Source organism: Python bivittatus, unplaced genomic scaffold, assembly GCF_059951505.1.
Source record: "Python bivittatus isolate LINGU-HERP-01145 unplaced genomic scaffold, Pbiv_v1 ctg000980_np1212, whole genome shotgun sequence".
In the NCBI taxonomy this organism is placed as follows: domain Eukaryota; kingdom Metazoa; phylum Chordata; class Lepidosauria; order Squamata; family Pythonidae; genus Python; species Python bivittatus.
In genome coordinates this window covers 20,570,127-20,598,050 of record NW_028277125.1, presented here as the reverse complement: position 1 = coordinate 20,598,050, position 27,924 = coordinate 20,570,127, and the positions used below count along the sequence as shown (strand labels likewise).

General features: G+C 38.5%; 1 protein-coding gene and 1 long non-coding RNA gene across 4 annotated transcripts in view; one reads left to right on the top strand and one right to left on the bottom strand.

Annotated features, from left to right (window-relative positions):
- The window catches only part of LOC103059265 (uncharacterized), a 31,937-nt gene extending 24,771 nt beyond the window's left edge, over positions 1 to 7,166 (bottom strand). For both annotated transcript variants that reach the window (XR_003085230.2, XR_003085231.2), the window contains exon 1: positions 6,969 to 7,166. This is a non-coding gene — a long non-coding RNA (uncharacterized LOC103059265). The remainder of the gene's footprint in view (positions 1 to 6,968) is intronic.
- Positions 7,167 to 7,201: 35 nt separating this feature from the next.
- MFSD1 (major facilitator superfamily domain containing 1) overlaps positions 7,202 to 27,924 on the top strand; it is a 31,562-nt gene continuing 10,839 nt past the window's right edge. The window contains exons 1-16 of one of the 2 annotated variants that reach the window (XR_015794271.1): positions 7,202 to 7,430; positions 8,067 to 8,119; positions 9,187 to 9,299; positions 10,843 to 10,885; positions 11,047 to 11,114; positions 11,359 to 11,467; positions 12,660 to 12,762; positions 13,501 to 13,599; positions 14,062 to 14,173; positions 16,234 to 16,290; positions 17,435 to 17,591; positions 18,207 to 18,304; positions 19,656 to 19,768; positions 20,740 to 20,787; positions 22,258 to 22,318; positions 25,748 to 26,783. Coding sequence is in view for 1 of the 2 variants with exons in the window: in XM_007432915.4 (XP_007432977.1) it covers positions 7,271 to 7,430; positions 8,067 to 8,119; positions 9,187 to 9,299; positions 10,843 to 10,885; positions 11,047 to 11,114; positions 11,359 to 11,467; positions 12,660 to 12,762; positions 13,501 to 13,599; positions 14,062 to 14,173; positions 16,234 to 16,290; positions 17,435 to 17,591; positions 18,207 to 18,304; positions 19,656 to 19,768; positions 20,740 to 20,787; positions 22,258 to 22,318; positions 26,672 to 26,783 (1,506 nt within the window). In the remaining variant the exon portion in view is untranslated. The remainder of the gene's footprint in view (positions 7,431 to 8,066; positions 8,120 to 9,186; positions 9,300 to 10,842; positions 10,886 to 11,046; positions 11,115 to 11,358; positions 11,468 to 12,659; positions 12,763 to 13,500; positions 13,600 to 14,061; positions 14,174 to 16,233; positions 16,291 to 17,434; positions 17,592 to 18,206; positions 18,305 to 19,655; positions 19,769 to 20,739; positions 20,788 to 22,257; positions 22,319 to 25,747; positions 26,784 to 27,924) is intronic. The other variant, XM_007432915.4, reaches the window with a different exon arrangement.

The following is a 27,924-nucleotide window of genomic DNA, read 5'->3' as shown; positions in this document are numbered from 1 at the left end:
GGAACGTTGGAAAGAATTTCTGTGAAGAGCATCATGATTCTGTCTGTTAGCACAATAACTCTGGAGATGGAACAGAAAGGGACCAAATTTGGTGTGGGGGAGGAGAAATCAGCAAAAGAAAGGTTGAGTTTGAAAATGGGTCAGATCAGGCCAAGGGCTGCAGAGAAAAACATTTGAGAAAAAAAAAATCCCCAGTGCATCCTTATAAAAGAACCAGTAGGTCAGTGGCTCAGAGGATTACCAACTCCTTCATTCTAAGCCCTCTCTCAGTCACATGGCCCAGAGCAGAGCTAAGGGGTTGGAAAAAAGATCCAGAAGCCATTCTCCCTATGCTTTCTCTACCGCATTCTGTATCATAAAGGCAACTAGGTTATGAATGATTTTGTATAATAGATGCTTGAAAAAAGATGAGAGAATGAGAACCTCATACAATTAACTTCTGAAACATTGAGAACATATTGTCTGCACTTACACAAAATGGGGTCCACTATCAGTCACAAAGGCAATTTGGTGAGGTTGCTGCCAATGCTAGCTTCCTTGAAATGTACTCTACCGCTCTATCTTGTTTTTCTGGGCAAGTGGGCACACTTCCCAAACAGAGGTGTCCTCAGCTAGCCACAAAGATGCCAACATGATAAAATGTGTGCTGTAGTGTCATGATACAAGCTCTGCCCTTTAATACTTGCATTGTAAGGGACCACAGGCATTGCAACAATGTTGTGATGCACATTTTGCCATTTGTCCCCTCTTGCTCCCCTCCCTGACACCCAAGTTCCAAAATGCTGGGGTGCAACTACCCACTATTACAATAAGTAAGAATGGCTTTTAGAATCTTTATGGGGCCCGACAGCTTTCTTGACAAGAAAGATGATGCTTGAAGCTGGCACTTTACAGCATGCATGCCTGCCTGCCTGCCTGCTTTTCTTCCTTCCTTCCTCCCTCCCTTGTTCAATTAAAGACTTAAACATCAGTTTGGGTAGGGATGTTAAGCACCAAAGCAGAATCTGATAGGCACACTGATGCCTATAGGTGCCATACTGGTTGTACCTAAGCCATCCAAAGAGTGGAATATAAATATAATATGCAAATCAATTAGCAACTCCAGGGTTGCATTAACTACAGCTATAATTCCCAAACTAGCAGACAGGAAGGACCCATTTATCCAGCAAGAGGCTGCTTGCTCAGTATTTTAAATTGCAGGTGACTAGATTTCATTATTCAGAAGAGATTTAATACTTTTAATATTATAATATTTCATTTACATATAAACATGCAACAGAATCTTTTGCTGGAGCTTTCCTTTAACCAGTTCACCAATGCATAGCTCTAGAGTGCCACCATCTGCTAAAAACTGTCTGATGAAAGGAGCTGCAGCACATGAAACCTTATGCCTTGTAATTAAATTTATTAGTTGGAAAAGCTACTATCAGATCTCCTGATTTTTTTACCACCATCTACTAAAATGGTTATCAGCTTCTCAGAAATAGATGATACAAAGCACAGTCTACTAACACAAACTCTGAAAATCTCCCTGACCAAAAAGACCCCAGTTCTTCACATCCAAATGGCAGATTATTTATTGTCTCTCTTGCATACATAAAAGTTACACTGAAATATAAACTAGATTGACATTCAAGTAACAATATTCAGGACACAGAACAGAAGATGTAATAATTAAGCCCACACAAAGACCCTTCTTACTTCCTAAATTTCTGAAGTAAGCTTCATAAAATTAAGAGGATTTTTCTTTTCTTTTCACAAGATTGCTATGCTTATCAGCAGTGCATATTTTGACTTTTACAGGGACTAATAGACTAAACCTCTTACTAACTCACCTTCCCAAAAGGAAAAAGAGAAATCATTTGCTCAAGAGTAAATCCTACTAAATTGAGAATCTGTTTACACCTATTCTAAACCATGAAAAAAAAACAATTATTTTAAAAATGTAGTACTCAGTTGCTTACAAGAATTACAGGACTTGGGCTATTTATCTGTCAGACAGATAATTTCCACCAGAAAGATACAATCATTCCCTGCACCCAAGAAATTAACAAAAAAGCAACAAAAATCCAATTGCATTTCTGGAAGTGTCCTTCTAGCTTCATGAACTTTACGATAGATAGGTGCACATTTGCAGAGGGGATTCTATGTGTGTGGGAAATACCACTTTTGTTGAAAGGCTCAATGAATTTCCACAATTCATTTAAAAACTAGGACCCCCCTCTACCCCGAAGAACTGAGTTAGTCTGTCCCAATCAAAGCAAGAAAACACACTGATTTTAATGCCAAAGAGTTCTCGTCCTTTTCACACCCAAGAAGAAAACTACATCAGTCCTGACTCTCCCCGCAGGCTGTCTGTAGTCATAGAAATTATGAGAAAAGTGTTGGCACACCCACACATCCACCCCAAGAATGCACCAATTTGGAACCCTGCATTGGAGGATAGAGTTGGATGCTGGAAATATGGAATCTGGTTATGGGTCAAAATTCTGAATTCCAGGGATGTAATGCATAACCCATGGAATGCTGTGCTGTTTGACAGCAACTATGGGTGCAGAGAGGTCAAATGGAAACATGGGAGACCTGCCAGGGGATCAATGAAAGTGATGAAGCTCTGATGCTTTGTTATGAGTCTGTCCCATTAGCCTTGAAGAGACTTCACCCAGGGTGGAGTCCAGCCATTTCCCATTTGTTTGGGGACTAAAAATTCATATTAACTGCTGTGTGCACCCCTTTTTTTGGTCACAGGCTGGCAGGGAGGGATGCTAGCACAAAGCCAACCCATGGCCAAATGAGAGGAGGCATTATTATGTCCCTTGCTAGGGTTTTTCTTAACCTAGTACAGATCACAGACACAAAGACTGCATTTGTTTTTCCCCACAAAAACTGAATTGGGGGAGCTTTTGGTGTCCCCCTTGTCATGGTCAGATCATGCCCTGATTACAATGGGATTCTCTAGCACCACTATCCACTGCAGGGAGGCTGGACCTATTAGATCGGTCTACCCCCAGCAACTAATGGACCTGGATGGATTCCATTGTAATTGTTTTTATGTATTTGTTCTTTTTAATTGTTGTACACTGCCCAGAGTCACTTTATGTGAGATGGGCAGCTATATAAATACGATAAATAAATAAATAAATAAATAAATGAAATTATTGTACAAAATTAAACTCCTATTCCTTACTTCTAAACCTAATGCTAATTCTATACTTGTTTCTATTTGCCTACCTATCTTATTCTATATTCTTCCTATTACTACAAGTTTACAACTATTTCTATCTTATTTACTCTACAAATTTCTATCTCTGTGTTCTATATTCCTATCTCTATCTTTGTAGCACTATGTTTTTCTATCTTAACTATTTCCTAGCTCTTTAAATCTTTCCTTCCCCCCCCCCCCCCAGGTCTTCAGCTCTTGTAGCCAGTCTCAGTCCATTTACATGTGAAAACCCTTTTCACCCTTCTATATACTTGTGCATCTTGCACGCTTGCATCTGCAGACTCTGGTCGGGCTCTTTTCCTCCCCCGTCTCTCAGCTAGTCTTGCAGCTCCAAGAATTGCAGTTTCCTTTTGCTATCTGAAAGCTGCTGCTGAGGTGTTTGCCTTTGTGTTGGAGGTTCTCTGCTGACTTCCAGCTTGACTCATTTCTCCCCATGCCCATGCTTGTTTTGTGTTCCATTTTATGGGACAATCTCTCCAATTAAGGAGAGGATAGGGCTGTTTTAACCTTCCTTCCCAGGCAGCACCAAAATTCTGGATCCCAAGAGAGAAAAGAAATGCCTGCTCACTCTGGGTGGTGAGTTCACTCTTCCACATTCCTCATCCCAACTCTGGCAAAAGCTGTCCTCTTGTGAGTGGAAGCGTTCACTACCTGGTTTGGCACTGTACATGTCATTTCCAGTTCTGCAGTCTAGCACACAGTTCAGGTTTCTGCCTCCACAAAAGACCAACCCTGGACCTCCATGTTGGTGAATGTCTGATATGGGACACGGCCTAACTGGTTGAGAATCAATACAGTGGAACTGTATTAAGGAAATACAGATTTACAGGTGTGATGGAATGTAAACGTGGCCCTGGGAATGGGGAAGGGAGAACAAACCATTAAGGGAGGAGGAGATTACTCAGTCCTGGGAAAGAAGAAAGCATAAGAAGGAAACTCCAAATAATTCTGTCTTGATTTGTTTGGTATAAGATGGAGTAGAGAAAAACTCTGAGGGGCTTTCATGGTTCTGTTATTATATCCTACAATAATAAAAAGCATTCCCAAACCCCTGCTGCTCCCATTTCTTGTCCTTGCCAACCCAGAAGGGGTCACATCAGGGAGCGCAAATGGGAGTTTAATGGTATCTGCAGTATTCCTGCAAGGTGTTCACTTTCAATAAATGGCAACTGTTGTTTCTGTGATGCACCCATGCATGGCACCAATCCCTTGTAATGGTCATGGGGTGGTGGATCAGGCAGACAAGAAGCAGCAATAAGATCCCCATAATGCATCACATACAGCATATTGCTCTGTTCCCAGCCCAGCAACGCACGGGAAAGTCAGATCAGGTGCTTTCTGTTCTCTGGGGCTAGCATGGGATGCAAAGCTATGTAAATCTGGCCCGTGGCTTCCTTATGCAAATGATGATCAAGTAACTAAAGAGCAGAGAGCTAAAAGAATGGAGAGACCTTTCCTAATCTGTATGTATAACAAATTTATTATTATTAATATTATTGGATTTAGAGGCTGTCTGACTCCTAGATGACTCTGTGTGGCTTATATTTTAAGAATAAGAGACAATAAAACAAAGAATAAAAGAAACATGTACATTTGGGCACAATAAACCCAACAAACCAGAAAAACAGCAACAACAGAGGCCTGACAACCACCTGACCAGGGAGCAAAGTCATGTTTTCAAAGATTCTCAGAACAACTGCAGAGTGGGAGCCATACAGATCTCCGAGGGATGCTATTCTAGAGGGCAGGCATTGCAACCAAAAAGGCATGCTGCCCAGGTCCCAATAGATGACATTGCCTACTTAAAGGGACCTGGAACACACTTACTCTATCTCACTGGGCAGGCAGAAAATACTGGAGATAAGCAGCCCCTCACGTCAAACCACCAGGCCCTATGCCACGAAGGGCTTTATAGATAACTAGCACCTTGAATTGCATCTGGAAGCCAACTGGCAACCAGTGCAGCTGACAAAGCAGCAGTGACACAGGGGTATATTGTAGCCTGCCCATGCTGCTGCACTCTGGACCAGCTGCAGCTTCCAAGTGGTCTTTATGTTCTTCCTCTTACAAAAGGTAATGGCGTACCAGGAACAGAAGGTCCTACTAACGCCATTAACTAGAAGAGTGTCTTACAACCTTTCATGGAAGCAGGATGATCGAGGAAATTTCTACAGACAAGTTCTAGCTAACAACCAATAGCAACAACCCCCAAACAGTTCCTGCAGTGCTGCAACAGAGAAATCATAAGAATAAAAAAGAACCTCTCAATTGGCGAGAAATGGAACACAAATTCCATAGCAAATGATTGACAGTTTCAACAAGGCCATAAACAAGGGATATATTATCATCTGCCTTCCATATAAGAAATAACTTGTCCCTTGTAGGACCATGCCCAGACACCACTTTCAGGAGGGAAACTTGACAGACTCTTCCAGAAGCATAGAAAAGCTCAAAATTGTGAAGTCTCTGGTAAAAAGAACACCCCCGCCAGCCAGTAACATCAATATCGCATTCCTTTCACCAGATGTTCCCCATCTCATGATTCAGGTTTCTATTTTAACTTCCAGCACGAAATACATGCATTGTACATAATAAAAATGCAAAACAGGTAAGACAATGTCATTCTGTGGCTCTAAAAGGATCCCTGACATTGCATAGTGCTCTATGGTGTTAACAGTGAAAGTATATCTTATCTGAAATCGATAGATGCATTATCTGTCCTTTTAACTACAAAAGAGTAAGTGTCACTGAGCATTGTAGAATATATTTCAGAATAAACAAGCAGTGAGCTGCATTGTTGGGCTTCACACACACACATCTATAATTTTAGAGCTGGACCATAAAAAAGGCCGAGCGCCGAAGAATTGATGCCTTTGAACTGTGGTGCTGGAGAAGACTCTTGAGAGTCCCCTGGACTGCTAGGAGGTCAAACCAGTCAATCTTAAAGGAAATCAACCCTGATTGCTCATTGGAAGGATCGATAATGAAGCTCAAGCTCAGATATTTTGGCCACCTAATGCGAAGAGAGATCTCTTTGGAGAAGACCCTGATGCTGGGAAAGATTGAAGGCAAAAGGAGAAGAGGACGGCAGAGGATGAGATGGTTAGATAGCATCACTGAAGCAATGAGCATGAAACTGAGCAAACTCAGGGAGGCAGTGAAGGACAGGAAGGCCTGGCGCAATATGGTTCATGGGGTCACGAAGAGTCGGACGCGACTTAACGACTAAACAACAACAACAACACACACACATATATATAATATTACTATGTTATATATTATCTATCTGTATTGTAGATGTGTGTGTGTGTATGTGTGTGTGTGTGTGTGTATATATATATATATATATATATAATAAAATAGATAAATAAATAAAATTATCTACAGCACAAGTCTACAAAAGTCCCTAGACAAGGTAAAGACACTAAGACAGGGGTCCGATAGGAACTTCATTCCCATCCACAAAAGATTAAACCCCATAAATAGTTGCAAAGACAGCATTTCTTCCTCATTCGTTCTGTACATACATAATTCTGTCTCTGCATTTTAAACGAGCAACGCATCTCAAGTCGAGGGAGCCCAGTGCTGAGCGCCAGAAGCCGCGGGGAGAGGAATGCAAAGGGATTGATTTGGGGAGCATTTGACGCGCTTCCAGTGAGAATAACACGATCCTTCGGAGCTGCTGCGCTCCACACCCGCAATAACTGGACAACGTAGCCTTCATTTTTCTATGGGCTGTTCTCACCTTCCCTTTGGAGACAAGGCGTAGCGTTTCTCCTGCCTGACATCCCCCCGTTCAGGTATGGGACAGGCAGACACGTATTTCTCCGGTAGCCAAGACGGTCTACGAGATAAGCCCCCCCCCCTTTGCGACCATTCGCTCGGGCCACGTTATTTGCATTTTAAACCGCTCCCACCTCGAAGCCCGCCACTTCCTGAGTAGCGTGCTGGATCTCACGTGACCAGACGGCGTGGCCACGTCATGTGACGAGACGCTCATGTGACCCCCTCGCGCTTTGCTGGAGGTGGGCGGCGGGATTGGCCAAGATGGTGCTGCTGGAGGAAGAGGAGAAGGCGTTGCTGGATGAGGGCTCGCTGCCCAAGGAACATGGCGGCCCTGCGCGAAAGCCTTTGCCGGCGGTGTGCGACCCACAGCGGCTGGCCCACAGGCTGCTGGTGCTGGCGCTCATGTGCTTCCTGGGCTTCGGTCGGTGATCCTCCTTCCTGTTTGAACTGGGGCTGTGTCCGGGGGGTGGAATAAAGTTTTGCCTCAAGAATAGTTCTTGGCAGCTTTGGGCCAGCGTATGAGGGTGTAAAGAGTGCGTGTCTTGGACGCACACGAGAAAGTATCGATTTTGCCGCTCCCTTTTTGCTCTAAGTTATTCCGGGGCAGCGCTAGACTTGGTGCGGCTCAAGCGGGCTGAGCTACGCTTTGCCTCCGTTGCTGTTTTCCTTCCTTCTGAAATGGCTGACTGCAGAGAAAAAACGAAAGTGGGATTCGATGGCGGTGGATAACCATGGAGGAAGCAAACGTTAGTCATTGCTTGCTATTCCTTGCATCTCCCTTGGGTAGGAGGGAAGAGTGCCCACGGTTACTTTTATCAATTGCCATGATTGGAAAGTGCTACTATTTGCTGCTGAATCCTGGGATTGGAGTTACTGAGTCTCTTTTAGCTGTGATTCTCTCCCCCCCCCCCCCAAGATAAAGACAGGAGGAATTTCCCCCTCCTTCTTTTTCTATAGTGAATTTTCTTGTGGATTCTGAATAATCTGCATAGGTCATTGATATAAGCATTTTCAGAATATGTTTTTCAAATAATGTGTCTGCTCTGTTCTTCTTTAGGCAGCTATTTTTGCTATGACAATCCAGCAGCTTTGCAGACTCAAGTTCAGAGGGTGAGTGAAGAGCAAAATCTGTGTATTGCACTGAATTGTACCACTTTTTCTACGTAAAAATCTTTGAGATACATAATGCATTGTTTTTTTCCCTAATAAAAAGGAATTTTCATTAAATGTTCTTTGTTGAAACAATTAAATATGATTCCAAATCCAGTATCAGATCATGAAAACCTAGTTAAAATGTAAAGAAATATAATTGTTTGCTTTTCTGAAAATTAATCCAAAGCAAAATTTAAAGACATATGCATTTCCTATTCACTTTATTTTTAATACAGTCAGCATGAATTGTATGTATTTAATCCAAGTATTATAATTGTTTGTAATGGCATTGATTAGAGAAAGAGGCACAGTAGAAATTACTTTTGATTAATATGCATAAGATTTTTTTTTAGAAGAATCAGGATATTGATTGTGCTAGAATGGGAGATGGATTAGAGGTTGTCTCTTAAAGCAGTTGAGCAAACAATTACTCTGTCAATAGCCAGAATGGTCTAAGAATACTACTTTTCCTATTTGCTTTTGTCTTATTTTAAAGTTTTAAGAGAAAGAGTACCCTGCCTGTCCAAGATTATGAAAGTGCATGCCATAAAGGGCATCCTGGAACACTAAGATATACAACCATTACCTTGTAGAATGAGAAGAAACAAATGAGCAAATTAAAAATCAGCTGCAAGACTGCCTTATGTGGTTATTTTGATGATAAATGCTATTCTACATCCTCTGAAGCAAAGTGGGAGATAAATACAATAACCAAAGTATGCAAGGTTGTCAAAAGAGATGGATTCTTTTCTAACAAGGACCTAGAATAATATGTTCATCTCTCACCAGATCCTGAAGGATCCATGTGCGGAACATCCTAGTTCGTATCTGATTGCAAATTTAAAAATATATATATTTGCATCTTTTATTTCTGATTCCAGTGTTAATCTTTCTTTGTAGCAAGACAGTAACTTTCAGAGGTATGACTTGATATTGCAAGGACAGACATCGTGTTGGATGGATTATTCAGTAAGCAAGTTTTAAAATTAAAGCAGTGCTCAAAGATTGTGTTCTCTTCCATTTAGGATATGAAAGTAAACACAGCCGAATTCATGGCATTGTATGCCTGGTATTCCTGGCCTAATGTGATTCTCTGTTTCTTTGGAGGCTTTATGATAGACAGAGTATTTGGAATAAGGTAATTACCATCAATTTTTCTTGAAAATAATAGCTAGATTGATTTTAGATATTTTTTCAAATGGCTGTACGAATAAACTGTACTTCATATATTTTTTCAATCTGATTAGGAGACAAATGTGAGCATTTCCTTAGTTGTCTTATTTGCTAGGGCTGTGTGTGCATCAAAAAATCCTGGGAGGAATCCACTCATTAAAATTAATATGGCATTTAAAGCTTGGTCACCTTTTTTTGGCTTGTCTGGAAGCCTGGAAAAAAAGATGGGGTCCTTTAGTTAATAGCAGAGAGTACTCTATAGGCACATGAAAAACTCGTGGATTCAGGAAGGAAGATTTGGGAAAACTTTGGAACTTTCTGTTCCCCTTCCACATTATGCCAGATCTCTTCAGGGTCAAGAGGGGTTTGATGGTTTCTGGAAATAAATAATCCAAACTGTAAATGAGAAATAGTCTGACTCTGTAAGAAGCTTTTTTTTTGTTGACACCACCACATCTCGACCCATTTCTGATTTGGATGTTTACTTCCAGAGACTTTGAAATTGTGCCCAGAATTGCATGGTCCAAAGGGAGAATTGAATCTTCCAGGCAACTCTGGAACATTACATTATGTTCCTGAATTGGTGAATTTTGCATATTTTGAATTCTGTGATTGCATGGAAGTCCAAGCTCTTCTTCCTAATAATTTCCCAAGTATGCATAGCTTAATTGTTTGCCCTTTGAAAGTAGATTTTTATTAGTAGGGCTCTGGCATTCTATTTTATCCCCCCCCCAAATTAATTGGCCTGCCATGCTATTGCAGAATTGTAACAGGAAGGATGAGATGAAGACACAGATACCTACATTCCTATTATAGTAGAATCTTGGTTTTCTCATTGGAATTATATGGGAAGTTTTCTGTCTTTGAGGATATCTATAAATAGCTTACTCTGTTGCTTGTTTATTTCAGTTTAGATGTTACAGTTGCGCTCTGGCAAGTGTTCCATATGAACCAAGAAAGGACTTATCCAGGCAATTAAATAGTTCTCTGTGGGTTTTTTTTTTTTAACCTACCCTACTTCCTTCCCAGATTCCCTAATTTTTCATTTTCCCCCCTTAAAAGTCAACCTTCTGTTGATCCTTTTTGGATTTTCATGTGGGTCTCCTTCCTCCTGAGAGGTTTTTTCCCTAAAATCAAGGTGATGTAATAGGCGAGGTGTTGAGTCCACCCTCAGCTGTAAAAGCTTTCTCAGTGACTTTGGCCAGTCACTGACTATCACTTTAACTTTCCTTGTAGGGATATATGGAAAAGTGGACTAGGAAATAAAGCTACTGGAGGAAAGGTGGAATATACATTTGATCTACTTTTGTTATTATTGATATTACTGTTTTGGCTAAATAAATGATAGCTTTCAGAGAATCGCATCTGAAAGAGAGAAAAGATTCTGAAGTATAGTCCATTCAGTTCTAAAAGAGAATTTTACCTCATTTGTGGTAAATAGTATCATTTTGTGTGGTGGGAATTCCCAATTGCAATGCTGACTTTAAATTATTTAAACTCCTTTACAGGTGGGGCACAATAATATTCAGCTGTTTCGTCTGTGTAGGACAAGTAAGTGAAGCAGATGGCAGTTTTATGTAGAAAAACAGATTTATAATTTTTACAAGCTGTGAAAAAATATTAATATGTTTTATGCAAATATAGAATTAAAATACATTCCTGTGACATAGCTTGAGTAGTTAACTGAAAAGAGATGTATGTTCCTCTTACAGGTAATTTTTTCTATGGGAGCAATATGTAATGCTTTTTGGCTGATGGAAGTTGGCAGATTTGTATTTGGGTGAGTTTGGGTATTGTCTCTAAACATTTGCTGTATTTCATTTGAAAAATAGAGAATCCAGTGGAGGCTTATGTATTTGAAAGAATCAGAAAAGGTTTGCAGAAGAATCAGTTACTTATCTCAGTTTTATTTTAAAGTTACCTTGCAAATCAGCATGGATACATAGTTGTAAATGCTACCGTTATAGTGTGGGTTGCTTAATTGTTGCATCAAATACTCAAATTCATGAACTTCTTTCATTTAGGATTGGCGGTGAGTCCTTAGCAGTGGCACAGAATACGTATGCTGTGAGTTGGTTTAAAGGAAAAGAATTAAATCTTGTTTTTGGACTGCAACTCAGCATGGCTAGAATTGTAAGTCTAAACATCCAGCTTTGTTTTTTTATATAATTATTGCTACACATGTATTGGTTATTCTAAGTGTTTCCATATATGTGCATGAGGTAAAAAGACCAATTGATGACTAGGACATATTTTAAAAAGAAGACATTTGATTAGTTAAGAGTATTCTTGGATAAGGACTTCTAAAAAGTTAAACCTGATAAATCAGTTAAGCTGAGGAACAGCAGTGAAATGTGACTTTGTATGGCCGTCTTTTTCTCCACTGCGCTAAATGATTTGGAGGAGATGTCTGCAGACATCTGGAGACATCAAATGATAGCTAAAAGGTAGGGTCTGATTTTTGCAAAGATTTTGTTATACTATTAATAAAAAAGATATACATGCACAATCACCCTGTGTGCATTTAAAGTAATTCCAATTGATATGAAGAACATAAACAGTGATGTATTCTAGTGCAGCCCTATTGCTAGCAGATTATCTCAGCCTGAAGCAGAGATAGCTGATGCCGACTGAGGTTTATGGGTGTCATAGTCCAAATCATTGGGAGGGCAGCAAGTTGCCTGTTGCTGGCCTAGGGGATTATATATGCTTGTCAAGTGTTCCACGCATCTGATCAAAGTATAGAGCTGCAATTTTACATATTCCAGTTGAGGACTGCAAATCTAGTTCTAAGAGGGTTTTTTTTTTTTCCCTTTCAAAGATTCTCTTAAAAACCTTGCACGCAGTATAACTCATTTGTACTAAAGCAGATATATTGGGAATTTAGATAGGAAAAAAATAAATAAAGTTAAGAGCCAGTGTAGAATGATAGTTAAAGTGTTGGACTAGAACAATGAGAGCCAGGTTTAAGTCTGTTCTCAGCTATGAAACTTATTAGATGATCTTGGCCAGTCACACTGTCTCAGCCCAAATGATTCCACATTGTTATTGTAGGAAAAAAAAAATGTATTCAGCCTTCAGTTCCTGGAACAAATATAGAATACTAATTAAATATGTGCTTTGTAGATCTTGGAGTGAAAAATATAGGATATAGAACATTTCCTGCTAATGCAGAAGGAAGAAAAGATACAGAATCTTTTTTGATACCTATATAGAAACTTAAGATTCAAATTAAATTTTATTTAGAAAGATTCTTGTGGGCCTGCTGCTTGTTGATATAATGAAGGAAAACACATTAATACAGCTGCAGATTATCTCTTTGTAGGGGAGCACTGTGAATATGAATATTATGGGATGGGTGTACTGGAAAGTTCAAGATCTGCTTGGTTCTACAGGCCACACCACTCTGGGCATAGCACTCTTGATTGGTTAGTAAATATTTTTGTTTCTGTGTACAGGAATAATGTATGATTTTTTCTTACTTTAGGAATTGGAAATCTATTGTTAAAATGTCAGTTTCCAGTTTTATCAAGCCTGTCTTTCATGTGAATTGCAAAGGCTTAACGTGTTATATGAAAGTGATGCTGAGACATTTGCTGCGAGCCATTCCGTTGCAGGAATTACCACTTTAATCACTTTGGGGTGTCTAGATTTAAGCCTCAGCATTGCATACAGGCCTCAAAAGCCTTCACTCTAGCCTGAGAGCCCCTCTAGAGGTTGCCACTATATTGTAATGTTTCATGTGATAAAAGTGGAACGTTATTAAAAAAATGGAGAGCAAATGCTTTGCACATTTAATTTAAACGATCAAATTCAGGTTTGGTACTGACTCTGCCCACTTCCTCTGCCCCATTGTTTTTTGCACTGTTGCCCCCAACAAGCCACTTAAGACTTACTGTGGCCCTTGGCATTAAAAAATTATATGCCACACAATTTATACCCTGGTTCTTTATTTTCAGTGCATCACCTTGAAATCTTTTTGTGAGGTAATGTCACTTATGATTTTAGTAATAGGTTTGATTAAGCGATTGGTGCTGAGTAATTCACATACATATATTTCCACACACCATTGCACTGATTCTGTAATATGTAAAATTAAACCAATTTTATGTTCATTTATATGATAAATTTTGTTATTAATGTGCCTTCTGTTCTGTTAACTGCAGGTGGTACAACGTGTATCTTTTCACTAGTTTGTGCTCTTCTTCTTGCTTACCTGGACAAAAGAGCAGAGAAAATTCTTTGCAAAGAACAAGGGAAAACTGGTAAGTTGGTCTCCTTCATTGCCCTCCCCCCAAGTATGCTCAGTATTGAGACAGAGCCAAACTTGAACTAATAGTTGACCTCCCTCATCTTAGCTGCAAAGTCTTATTTGAGTACCGGACTCTTACTCTGGTTGGGAAATTAAACATGTTTTAGCTTCTTCCTTTGCTATAGAGCTTTTTGCTGCTAAAATGAGAACTGCATGGCCTATTTTCCCCCCAGAAATATATTTAGATGAATCTTTCCTAGTCTGTAATTCTCATAATTACCTAAGGTGCTCATAATTCCTTAAATCTGACTTTTCATGTATTTGTCAAGGATGTATCGCATTCTAAATTGTGCAGACTAGCTCAGTTCTGTTAGTTTAAACAAACGGAGAGTTGAACTTCATGAAACGTTTATTTGAAACCATCGTTTACAAGACAGCTTTTCACAGCTGATGCTGGCATTTCTTTTTTCTCAAGGTGAAGTGATAAAATTAACTGATGTGAAAGACTTCTCATTACCGTTATGGCTCATATTTATTATCTGTGTTTGTTATTATGTGGCTGTCTTCCCTTTCATTGGACTTGGAAAGTAAGTGCATGATTAACAAGCAGATTTATTAGGCTGTTTTAAAGTATTTCTTATATTTCTGTTGGATGTATGTATATATATATACACATGCACGCACACACACATATTTTTTTAAAATCAAACACACACACACTATATATATATATATATATATATATATATATATACATACACACGCGCGCACACACACACATATGTATATGTGTGTGTGTGTGCGCGCGCGTATATATATATATATATATATATATATAGTGTGTGTGTGTTTGCTTTTTGCTTTTTAAAAATGTGTTTGCCTTTAAACAAGAAAAAATAAAAACAATGGAAGAAAGGAAAACAAGGAAAAATGCTTTTGAATTTGAATCTAAATTATGGCCTTTGCTCATGCTGGCTGGGGATTATGGGAGCTGAAGTCAAACACCAGGAGACTCTGATTAGACCTTACTCATCCAAGTATTTTCTACATAGATATTGCCTGCTTTTTGCCACTTTTAGTTTTGATGTAACGTGGGCCTCAGGATGGTGGAGGGGTAGGTAGATACTGCCTTTATGTAACGTGGATAACGGTGCAACATGTCTCCTTTTCAAATGCTTGTTTTCTATTTTGGGCTATTCAGTATCCTCATTCAGGATAATTTTCTGACAAAAATGTGTCAGTTGTACAATTCAATAATGGATCCTCATATTGCTTTATTGTCAGGCAGTGGTATTCAGAGTTGTCCTAGGAAACATCTGTTATACAGTAGACCTTTGTCCTGCAGCACATCTACCACTCAGCTCCTCAAACTGTTCTGCAAACTTTTGAAAACCTTTTAAGGGGCAAATTGGGGGTACTGAGGAAACTTTGGGGGGAGAGGAAATTTTCTTTCCTGATTCCGTCTGCTGAAACCATTTTCGCTAATGAAAGCATAAGCGGTAGAACCTCTTCATTTATTTTCATAGTACTAGAAATTGTTATATGTACTCATATTCAGATGTCCTGGAAATTACTGTACATTTACATATTGTTCCAAATGTGCTTCCAGGTGCCATAAAAAAAGTGTGTGTGTGGGGGGGAATCTGAAGTGAAACGTCACCTTCTTACAAAGTAAATATCTTCTGCAGGTATCCCACTACCATATAACCTTAATTCCTCCCTTAATCTGAGTTACAATGCATATGACACTGATAGCCATAACAGACCATTTTGTTTTTGTGAGTGGTGTCATGAGCTAGTAGTTAAAGCTGTAATTGTCTTTTAGTGCTTTTTGTATTCTTGTTGCTGTCCAAAATGGTGTAAGGTCAGTAATAAAATAAATCATAATGCTGCTGGGCTTCATGATGTGTCCTAATATTTGTTTCCAACTTCACAGGTAAGCACTGTAAGTCATTCATGTAGTCAGGCATTTGCCCATAGGAGAATTATGACCCTGACTCATGGAGAAAATGTGCATCATATGTAACTGAGTTTCTTCCTTTTAAAGCCTTCGTTTGGTTTCCTGAATGCATCCTGTTCAACATTTTTCTACCATACATTTAATCAAAGCTGTACAGGTAATCCTTGTTTAGTGACTGCCTCGTTTAGTGACCATTTGGAGTTACGATGGTAATGAAAAAGTAATGTTACAACCCATCCTCACATTTACAACCTTTGTAGGTCTGTAAAACAAAGGAAAGCTGAAGTAAGTTCATAAGCACAGTCGTGGTTTCACTTCTCAACCACTTTGCTTCATGACCGAGTTGCCGGTCCCAATTGTGGTCACTAAATGAGGACTACCTGTATTGTGAATGGCTCTCCAACAGTGTTGTTTAAGAGTTATTTTTATACCTTCTATCTAGAGCGGTAGGGTGGGACTACAACTCCCTGAATTCCTGCTCAACAGCCATATATGCTACACATATTGCTTCCTTCTATAGAAGACATCAGTGGATGTTTATATACAATGCAGAATAACTTATTTAAATCAAGAATGTTATTGTCATTTGTCACTAGTCCACAGTAACCTTAATCTATTACTAGAATTGTAGACTACTTACTAGACTGATACGCAATTAGAAAAGTTTTGTTGATTGGTGTTTTACAGAGTTTTCTTCATTGAGAAATTCAAATTTTCTTCTCAAGAAGCAAGTGCAATTAATAGGTCAGTATTGTTAATTTTAAGTTGCTTTATTGTTGCATTAACCATTACTTCCCTGAGAGCAATCTGTTTCAAGCTTGTGTCTCCAAAGAATTATCAATATCTTTCTTGAAATAAGATCATGAAAGGAAGTGCAAAATTTCCTTATGAGATATTGTTGTGCTATATGCTGTTAAATTACTCTTAGCCTTAAAAAAAACAAAACACAGAGTTTGACTTTGCTTAACTGAGAAAGGTAAGTTTTTAATCCTTAATATATACTCTTTTTTTTTTTTGCATATTACTGGCTTCCTGATCTTTTGGGTTGTGGGGAAATTAGCATTGTTCTGTGTTTCTGTGCTAGTTTTCTTGAATAAAAGTTGCATGGAATATCTTCCTGAAGTCATGAAGGTGAACTTTCAAAAGTTTGTTATGATACAGTGTTTGTTTGTTTGTTTGAATGCTGCTTCAGCCACTGAAGTAACTTTAAGGGGCCTGATGTAGATTGTGGCCTTGCTATTCCATGGGGTCAAAAGGGCAAGCTTCCACTGGGAAGCTTCAGGCTTCTTTCTAAGGCAGAGTCAGGGTGATACTTGCAAATGGAATGTCCTCATTTTTATATATCTTTTATTCTGGGGGTTGTCTTTTACAGATAGAGAAGAGATTTTGGAATGAGCATATAACCTTCAGACCATGCACATGGATACTGTATGTTGTACATAGTTAAACCATTTTAGTCAGTTGGTGTCTTGAGAGTAATGGTCTCAGATAGGAGGTCCCCTTCTAGCTAACTCTGCCTGAGTCATTTCTGGCTATGCTCTATCTTTAATTATCTGAAGACATTCCGATGTTTTTCAGAGTTAGCGCATGTACACCATTTAAATTGATTCTCATTGCTTTGTAATGTAAGATCACAAAATAAACAATTAGATTTATTTTTTTTGACAAAGTCTGTTTCTTTAGATCATCTCAGCCATAGATTGTGAGTTTATTGATAGGAATGATTGTACATCTCAATATCTCAATCAAGAATAATTCAAGGCTTCGTAGGGGAAAGAGGATGGTGAAGGAAAGAGGAGTTATTCTAGAATGGGAAAATCAGCTTCAATTTATTTTGCACTTTGATTACTTGGCTGCTTTGACATGACTTTTCTGATTTCTATTTCAGCATTGTGTATGTCATATCAGCCCCAATGTCCCCCGTCTTTGGAATTCTAGTAGATAAAGTTGGAAGGAACATCACATGGGTTATATGTGCAGTGGTGGCAACTCTAACGTCTCACATTATGTTGGCTTTTACTTTCTGGAACCCTTGGGTTGCAATGGTAGGTATTTCATCCAACTTTGTTTTTCTGAAATAAAGCAATATGCTGTATGTCAAGTACTTTGCCCTTAAATGCACCTGTGTGCATTTGGATAACAACTATAATCTCCAAACAATGAGGCTATGCTAGATGGGAATTCTGTGAGTATGCTCCCAGTGGATCTGGTGGGCACAGGTTAATAATACTGCTCAAAAATTTTGATCTCTTCCTCCAAATTCTACAACCCAGATGCCAAGCTTTCTATAGCCATTGGCGAAACATGGTCTTCCAAATGTTGCTGAACTTCACTTCCCATCAAGCCTAGGCAGCATGGCCAGGATGTGATAATGAGAGTTCCAGTCCCACAAGATCTGGAGGGCTTCAACTCATCTATGCATGTATACTGCCAATCATCCACATGACTGTACTAGATACTGCTTGCTGTTACATTATTTAGCTTACCAGCTGTACCCAGCTGTTATTTGACTGGCAGAATAAACAAGTGAAGCAGCTTCACCACTGGGTAACAGTAGAAGAATGACATGATATTTATTAAGCCCATACAGCTTGGCCCCTCTGGAACTTTGGATGGCTCACCCTTAATGCCTTGTATAAAAGCTTTTTTCCCCCTTACAGTGTTTGCTTGGAGTTGCTTATTCCTTGCTTGCCTGTGCCTTATGGCCTATGGTAGCTTTTGTTGTTCCAGAACACCAGCTGGGAACTGCTTATGGCTTGTAAGTAACATATCTTTGGATCTTGTTGCAGTTCATCTTTAAACTACTGATCATAACTGTTCTGTAGTTCCATCTTTTTATTTATAGCACATTATTTGACTATTCTGCATGCTTAGCAGATTACCATTTAGTTTACCTAGGGTTTTTTAATGTAAATTTTCCAAAACAAGGGTGCTTCTGTACTTGGATACAGTTCTGAGTACTGGAAATAGTCCTTGATTAAGATATTCCAGGCCTGATTCAAAATCTGTGTTCAGGCTTTTTTTTCTGACTTCCACAACTGATTCAAAGTGCGTGCTGCTCTTATCGTGACCAAATCAGAATGTAAGAAGCCAAGAGAGAAATGGATTGCACACAAGCACATTTAACCAATGTGTGCACATGTGAGAGCCTACTCTGAATCCCTTCTTTCTCTCCCACTGCCTTCACAGAATGATGCTTCTCTCTCCAAAATTAAATGTCTCAATCCTGACACAGACATGAGTGTTGAGCAGCAAGGGCAGATCTCTGAACCTTTTATGTACTACATATCCCCACTTGTGGGCCTCCTTGACCCTGCACAGCTATCAATACACTGTTATCTGTGCAAGCTTCAAAAATGATTCAGAAAAAGATGCTTTGGGTCTCACAGGAGCACAGCATTTCTTTTCCTTTGATTAAGCACCCTATCTTTGTTCACAGTCCTGTGTGAATCTGAAAAATGGGGCTGCTGTTTTAGGAAATTGACTGATGTATGGCTCTTGAAGCTTTTCTTCCAGGATCAAATGGAAGTCTGAAAAAGGTGTATCAGACAGAACCCGTCCTAGTTCTCAGGAAGATAAAGGGAGGGAGGGGGGAAGTGCACTCAGACTTGTAAGATTCTGTTACTATAACGTTATAATAAAAGTAATATTAGAATTCATAATCTTGGTTGACTAGTCTGCTCTACAGAAGGGCTGACATCAGTCTTGCAAGTCTCGATACACTTCCCCCCTCTCTCCCTTTATCTTTGTGAAAGCTAGGGAGGGTCCTCTCTGAGATGTTTTCTCAAATTGCATTTGTGCCCCAGACTCATATTTCTTTTATCTGGCCATTATCTTGGTTGGGGCTCTTCCTCCTATTCCTCAGGGCTCTTCCTGCTCCCTGCTACTGCATGTGAGACTGTAGAAGATGGGCTTCTTTCTACTTCAGCCTTCCTTTTAAGTGGTAATTAAGTATATTTTGGATTTTAATACACAAATACCATTTTTGTTGGCCTGTAAGATGTTTTATATTTTACATAAATGCAGAGGTAGCTTTCTAAATTAGCTTATTTGTGCTGGTTGGAAACTAAGTGTGGGTTATAGAATGTAATGTTCTTACTGCTTTCTAGCATGCAGTCAATCCAGAACTTGGGTCTTGCAATCATTGCCATTGCTGCTGGTATGATACTGGATTCTCGAGGATACTTGTTTCTAGAAATTTTCTTCAGTGCCTGTGTATGTTGTAAGTATGAAGTCATGTGAAAGCTACAATGGTAGTTTATGAAAGAGTTTTAGAAATAGCTTGCAAGAGAAATTCTGATTTAAAGCCATATGTTTTTCTCATTCTTTCCCATTGTACAAATGAAAAAGAAGTCTCCCCCCCTCTTTTTTTTTCCCTTTAGAACAACAACTTTATTGCATTTTATAAACTGGAATAAAACACTCTGAGAAAACTGTGTTGTTACATAACTCGGTCCTGGTTTTTTTTGACAAAGATGTAGTTTTCATGTGGTTTAGTTCTTGTGGGATATTAGGCAGCGAATTTTGCTTGTGTATTGGCAGCTTTCCCCACCATTTGTTTTCCAAATGTACTTGATTTCTATTCCCAAGCTATCCCAGTCATCATGGGGATTATGCAGGTTGAAGTCTAGTACATCTTCAGTTTGATTTACAGAGTAACAAGCATTACAACAAAGAAGCATGTTGGATAGCTGTAGGCCAAAACAAGTCACGTGTTTACACCTGATCTCTATAAGGACCTGTCAGGCTAACAAGAAGATTTGAGCAGAAGGGACAGTTTCTGCCCCTCTGGTCCCCAGGTCTCTATGACTCTTCAATCTTTGCGTTGACTTGATGAATTTGATCCATGTTCTGGTTTTGCCTCACTTTGTCTCTGGCTGCATTTGCCACATTGCCCTCAGTCTCATTCTTGAAACAAAAAAACTTGTCCTCTGTTGTAGAAGCTGGCTATGATAGCTGATGTTTATACTTTAGTACTCGTGAAATTGTGCACATGTCAATTTTGCTATGCTTGCACATACATATTTGGAACCTAGCATTCTTGTATTGTTTGCATGTGCAAATTCCTCTTGTTGCTCATACTAATAATTTCTGTGAACTCATATTTAAGCCTCCTTGTGAGATATATTCTATTAAGGCTAATTTTCAAGTTGTATGGTTTTCCTTTTTATAATTTCTTATTTTTGTCTTCAGTGGCCCTCATCGCTGTCGTCATGTTGTACTTCGTGAATTTGTTCAGAGGTAAGCGTCTTGCTGTCTTAACTTCTCTTGACATTTGAATCTTTGAATCAGCAGTGTGTAAAAATGGTAACTTTACCTTGAAATAACATCACACATTACAATGGCACAACACTTGTTTCAGAATAAAATTTATCAATTATTCTTTGCTGATGGTTGAAATGTAAACCTTAGTCATGACTGTTCCATTTTTTCTTTTAAATGATAGATAAGTTAGCTTCCCTGAACCATTTTGTTTTTTACCTAATATATTGAAATTGCAGGCTTTTTCTTTGAATTGTACTTAATATATTATCAGTTTCATTTCAAAGGTCATTACACAACTGTATTTTCTTGAAAAAAAGACTAGAGTTGTCCCCTGATAATATGTTTCAAAGTAGGACTATCTTAGGTTGCAGTGAAGCAGACACATATTTTTCTGTCTAATTATCTGTTGGTGGGGTGAAGGGAGGGAGGCCTTTATGAGTGTTGACCTCTTTGGGTAAATATAACATATTCCTTGTTACCACAGTAGCTTCCAAAATGCTATACAGTCATTTTGTTAACCACCCTTCTGGTCTATAGAGCTATTTGGAGGTTAGGGAGGGATAAACCAATGGGCTTTGTTCTACTGCCAATCAGCTTTGGTTGGCTACAGTGCTGTACTAACTCTGAATTTATAACGTCAAGTACTTACCTCTAAAGAATGAATATAGCTACACAAACATTAAAATATAATGAACAGGAGTAGCAATGAAAAACCAGGATGGCGACATCCCCATTAGTTCTCAGAAGTCCTCTGGAAGAACTAGTTTTAACCAAGTTTTAACGAAGTTCTGGAAGGCTGCTATGGAGGGGGTTAATCTAAAACTGTGGGAGGCTGTTCCAGAGTTCATGTGCCATTGCCAAGAAACAATGTCTCTTGAACTCAACCTACCTCATCTCAGAAAAACGGAGCACCACCAGCACTTTTTCTTGAGGTGGATGTTGATTGTAGCAGAGAAGGCAGTCCTAGGTGCCAAGCCATAAAGGGCTTGATAGATTGAAACCAGCACTTTAAATTGCATCCAGAAATCTATTTGCAGCAAGTTCTGGGTATGCAATACAATGAACAATGCATATGTTCATTACAGCAAGGAAGCCATTGTGTACTGAACCAATTGCAGTTTCTGGTGTTTTTGAAAGGTAGCCCTTTGTGGAATGTACTGCAGGATAGTAACTTCGGTGGTGTCTTCTTTAGGACTTCAAACATAATTTTCCTAAATCCTGCACATTCAACCAACTTTTGTTCTGTCAACCTTTACTGTCCTCAGTTTGGAGTTGTTTGTTTTTTTTCCTCCAACTTGTAAAAAAATGTTTCCTAAATAGTCATGCTACTAAGGCTGGCCAACATAAACTCACATTATGGTATGTGTTTCAGAATTACAGATGGTATTATTTTCCTTGTAAAAACAGATGATCTATTAAATTATATGTGTATCCCTTCTTCCACAGGAGGCGATCTTAACTGGTCTGCAAAGAAAAGAGAAAAATTTCAGAAGCTGGCCATGGCTGAGTAAGTATGTAACAGTGGTCCTAGAATATATGTGGTATTAGAAAACCCCTGGATTGCAAATGGGTATGCAAAAGATCTGAGGGCTGAAATAATGTACTATTTTGATTTAATGGGATCAAAATATTCATCATATTGTGAGATGAATTTGTATGGCTGAGCAAATGTATTTCTTTACAGTTCTTAAAAAGTTTTAAAAAAAGGTTACCCCTAGTTATGCAAGTAAGTTGAAGTCAGAAAAGACTTTTGACTTTGGAATCACAGTAAATATAGGGCTTTGGAATACACAATGTTTTCTCGCCCAGGTAAATTACTGCTGGCTATAGTATAGTTGTGCGGGGGACATCTGATGCTTTTCCAAATAGTGATTGCTAGTTGGTGAAAAAAAAGAAAGATGGCATGTTGTGACTTCATCTTGTGACAAATAATGTATCCAGCGCTATTCCTGACTTAAGAAACTGACTACTATTTAGCTGAAGAATCTAAATCCAGAGGTAGGTTCTTAATCTTGAGAAATATTCTGGTTATTCAATTGTGAATGTTTTTTACAATCTGAAGTATTACTAGATATTGTATAGGAAAAACTTTTAGAACTTTGCTTACCTGTCAGCTGCTGACTGTTGATTGCCTAACACATATCATTCCTTTAAATTGTGTTATAGAGAAGAATACCATGAACTCTCTCCTTCTGCAAGGCAAATTGGCATATTGAAAGCCTATGTGGCTATAGATGTTTCTTAAAATAAACACTTTTAAAGAGTATCCAGATGAATTTATCCTTAGGATCCTTCTACGGAGCTAACAGTCACATTTTTGTTTTAGAAACAGCATGGAATCTTTCCAAATGGCAGTGTAAGTTTAGACACATTGCTGCTGGCCATTATCAAGAAGGAGCTTGCCTTTCTAGATTTACTTCCCAGGAGATATTGCAAAATATTATGCAAATGGTTTAGAGTGCCCTCAGTTCATTTGATGTAATGACCAGCTCTCCTGGCTCTCACTATTATCTCATGTGCAATGTGACAGTACTCAATCACTTTACTTATTTATTACAATATGTATATAATGCCATTTCCACAAGGGTTCCTGGTGGTTTACATATATCCATAAAAATATACAAAAAAATCACATTAAAAAAACGTACTCTCTTGATGATCCTTTCTGGCAACCATATAGACTGAATACTCTTTGTGACAGTTGTAACTGCCTCCCATAAGGCTGTCAGGGAGGACACCAGCCAGATCTTGGGGGCAGGGGTGGGAGGCGTCTGTTTCATGGGGATGGAACTCACACAGAAAGTAGTGTTTTCTAGCTTTCCCTCCCTGGATGTTACATGGATGGGACATGCATGCTGAAGAAGTCAGTTCTATTTATGGCAGGTGGTCCTGAAGGTATTTCAGACCAACACTTTGAATTGTACTTGGAAGCCTATTGACAACCATACAGGTGGCTCTCACTTTCCAGTAGGAGGGCTACTACATTTTGTATTAATTGCAGCTTCCATTTCACCCTTGAAGGAAGCAACCCTGCGTAAAGTACATTGTGCTGGTCTCTTCACTTTTAGAGAAAATTGTTGGTCTTTAATTCTTTAAATGGTCTTTAAATATTCTTTAAGTACTGTAAGCATTGAGGATTTTTCAGAGCAGTATGAAAGATCAAATACTTAAATACCACAAAAAGTTCATTCCAAATGTGCTTCTCTCTAAAGTCAAAACACTTTTCCTAGATTTTGCAGATATAACCTGAGGTTAATTGGAAATATCTTGAGAAGAAAATAGTGAATAATTAAGTTATATCATAATTACTGAAAATATGGAATAGGGTTAAAACATATTTATATTTCGTAGAAATCTGTAGGGAGGCTTCATATATTACCTAAGTTGGTTTAATTTCACAGAATTGCAGTCCTGTTCTATTTACCATGCATCCCTATAGAGGCCATTTTAGTGGAGAGAAATACTTCCACATGAAGCAGCTTTTGCTGTAAATAGCAGAACCATGTTTTGGTGTACTTAAAATATATATATATATATATATATATATATATATATATATATATATATATATATATATATATATATATAAATATATATCTATAAAATAGACATGGTTCTCCTTTGTTGCTGGAATCAGTTTAAAGATCTGAAATATAGAGGAAAAAGGAACACAGTTATAATTGAGAGTTCAAATTTTGGAAACAGCATCACAGAATTCAGTTTTGCTCTTAGTCATTTGTTCAGTGGTTAACTGAAGTTCAGGCCTGGGTACATGTAGGTCTAAAACTGCAGCTTTGTATTCTCTTTCTTAATATATCGTCGTTAGAGATAACATGGTGCTTGTATTTTAACCTTTCTTCTGAATGCTTGAGAGTTTGCATTGAGTTGAAAGCATTGGGTTTGCTTGCTTTATTGTCCAAAATTTATTTATTTATTTATTAAATTTTTGTGCTGCCTGACTCCCAGTGACATTGAGCAGCTAAAAGGTCTGGTCCCAGAATTTGTAACTACATACAATTCCCTAACCTGATGTCCTCCAGATGTTTCAAATTACAACTCCCATCTTATTTTTCCAGTGCAGCTGATAATTAGAGAAGGTGGGAATGGCATTTGAAAACCCCTGGAAGCACTAGGCTGAAGAATGCCCACTTAATATCAGATGAAGCCAAGACAAATTTCCCACTTCGTTTTTAGCATCTTAAAAATTGAGTTCTTCCATTATTAGGAGTTTGGGTAATAGTTTGTTGGGTATTATGGCTGCCATGGTGGGGATTTGCCCATTTACCAAAAGGTTACCATAGTGATATGAGTAGTCAGATGGAATATGAAACTTGAAGGGCACCACTGGAGCGGTCAGCAGGGACATTGGCAACCACAGTCTTAAAAGAAAAATAATAGTATCCAGATAAAAATCCAGATAAATCCAGAGTATTTGATGCAAAATTGCTTTAGACAATAGAAAGCACTGTGCTGTTCTATCAATTTTAATTAAAACCCACCCATCACCCAAAAGGCATTGATATTAGGGTTTATATCAGAAGCATACTCTTCTTTATGTAAAGCAAGGGTGAGCAACTACTTAACATCTTTTTTTTCTTTTTGGAAGGGGGAGGATAAGAGCTATAATGAGTGACTGATGGAAAATGGACAAAACTCACATATATGATTTGGGAAGTTGTTTTTTTTAAGCCATGTTAAGCTTATTTTGGGGATCTGTATAATAATTTAAGGGTGGTTCCATTTCAGTGTAGCAGGAAACTGCTGCTGATTTTCAGCAGTTGCGGCTGGAGAGAACTGAGGGGTTGAACCCTCAATTCAAAGCAACCCCTTTCTAATGGTTCTTAATACATAAATATTCAGTCCCACACCATGGCATTTATGAGGGACTTGTAAGCACATAGTTACAATAACTTGTTTGCTACAATATGTTTTGCAGAAAAGAAATCTGAATAGGAAATACCTTCCAGAAGTGGGCACCACTTGATCAGCAACAATCCCGCTGAAGAGTATTCTAGTACATGTACATGTTCAGGTGGTAGACCTCAAGTTGCACTCAAAAGTAGTTGATTCAGGAAAACGCAGTTACATGTGCTGAACATACAGCGTGTCGAACGTTCCTCTTTATCAAAGCATGTGGACTGCAAGCAGAGCAAACCTTTTTGTGTATGTGTATACTCCACATCGTTGAAGAGACTTGATCCCTTTGAATTGAAGTCGGCTTCTTCATCTCACTGATGTTAATTGGCATATGAACAGTGATACTACCCTTCTGTTTGGTGAAAGGTTGTTTTGTCTGCTAGCTAATGATGTCTTGGTACCCAGCAGCTTGTGTTCTGAAGAGATTGCTTTATTACAAAATGTGATGTTTCTCATCGCAAACAGTGACTCCATAACATTGTGGTGTGTCTTACAGGATCAAAAGAATGTAAATGAAATCCTAGTGGTATGATTTTTTTTTTTATGTCATTTGACAACATCACCCTACCAATCAAAAGCCATGTTACTTAAAAAAAGGGCAGCTATGTCTTCTCTAAAAGTTGTTTTTATTTTTTGTACTAGAACTGTATTCTGGTATGTGTAGGGTTCTCCCCCCCCCCCCATTGTTGTTAAAGGCAAAGATTAAACTTTGGTTGACCATGTTGAAACTTGCACTTTGCACTTACATTTTGGCCTTTATCAATAAATACTGGAGAAAAGAGTGTTTGACTTCACTGTCTGTTAACATGTTTGACTTGATCTCCCTTCCTTTAGCTGACAATACATCCGACTGTAATCTTGATTTAAAAATAACATCCACTGGAAAATCTATCACGCTCATCCTTCCACATGTATGTTAATAACATTCCCTTTGTTTTTACAGAGCAAAAAGACGGGAAAAAATCAGACGTCAGAATGAAGATGATTTAGCCAAATTACAACCCAAGAATGACTTTAGTTTGAGGAATAGGTATCTCTGCAGATTAGGTGCTCAGGTACTGATAACCAAAATATTTATTTTAAAAATATTGCAATACGTGCTTTTTCAGAAAGGACTTTCTTGTCAAATTTGCACTAGAATTATGTTCCAAGCTAATTGGGTGATTATACGAAGGTTGTGGTTTTTATTGTTTATAACTTGTATGCAAAAAAGTCAATATGGTCCCATCAGAAAGAACTTCAACTTTGATGAAGTTTCATGGGAAAAAACTCCTGTTGGCCAAACTGGGCAGAACTAAGCCCTGGGCTACTTGGACTGTATTCTGAATATCAAGATTGAGTCGAGAGGGACTCTATCTAGTCTGTCTCTCTCTCTCTCTGATTTGTTAAGGCCACCTAACTCCAAGACTTTGGGTGGCATACATATGTTTAAAAACAGCTAAAAACCAGATGACTGCTTGGACTAAAACAATGCTCCCTAACATGCAAGAAAAACTTGACAAGAGTTCCACAGACACCTTAATCCTAGGCCTGGAACTAGCTTAACTGCTAGTGACTACTTGGGCCCATACAGGTTGTTTTCCCGGCAACAGTACAGTAATATTGTGTCACTGTTTTCTTCCAATATATTTTTTCAACTTAGCTTGCAACTGTAATCATATTGAAAATATGACCATCCACCAACAATGAGACATGCATGCAAAATTGCATTTTTAATGAATAGTGGTCTAATATCTCCGTAATATGACACCTGCAGAAGGTTATTTTTATTTATATTTATATATCAAATTTATATCACTGCCCAACTCCCCCACAAGGAGGGACTCTGGGCAGTTCACAACAAAACAATTTAAAATCAATAAAAACATACATAATACAGCATAAAATACAATTATTTTTTATATTCTACTTTTATCTTCCTACCAAATATCGTAAGAATAATGCTGAAACAAAACCAGACTGAGACAGAAAAGAGCAGTTTTATCTTATTTTTGTGTACTGTAGTGGGCAAACAGCGCCTTTCAGATTTGCTGAGCTACAGTTCCCAGGAGCCCCATCAGCAACATCTGATATATAAGCAAATAATTGGAACATCAAATTTCAGGGAAAATGATGCGAAGTATATATGGGCCTGTTTGCACATGCAAGTCAGCTACATGCTGAAATTATGCATGTCTGAACCTGACCAGTACTGCT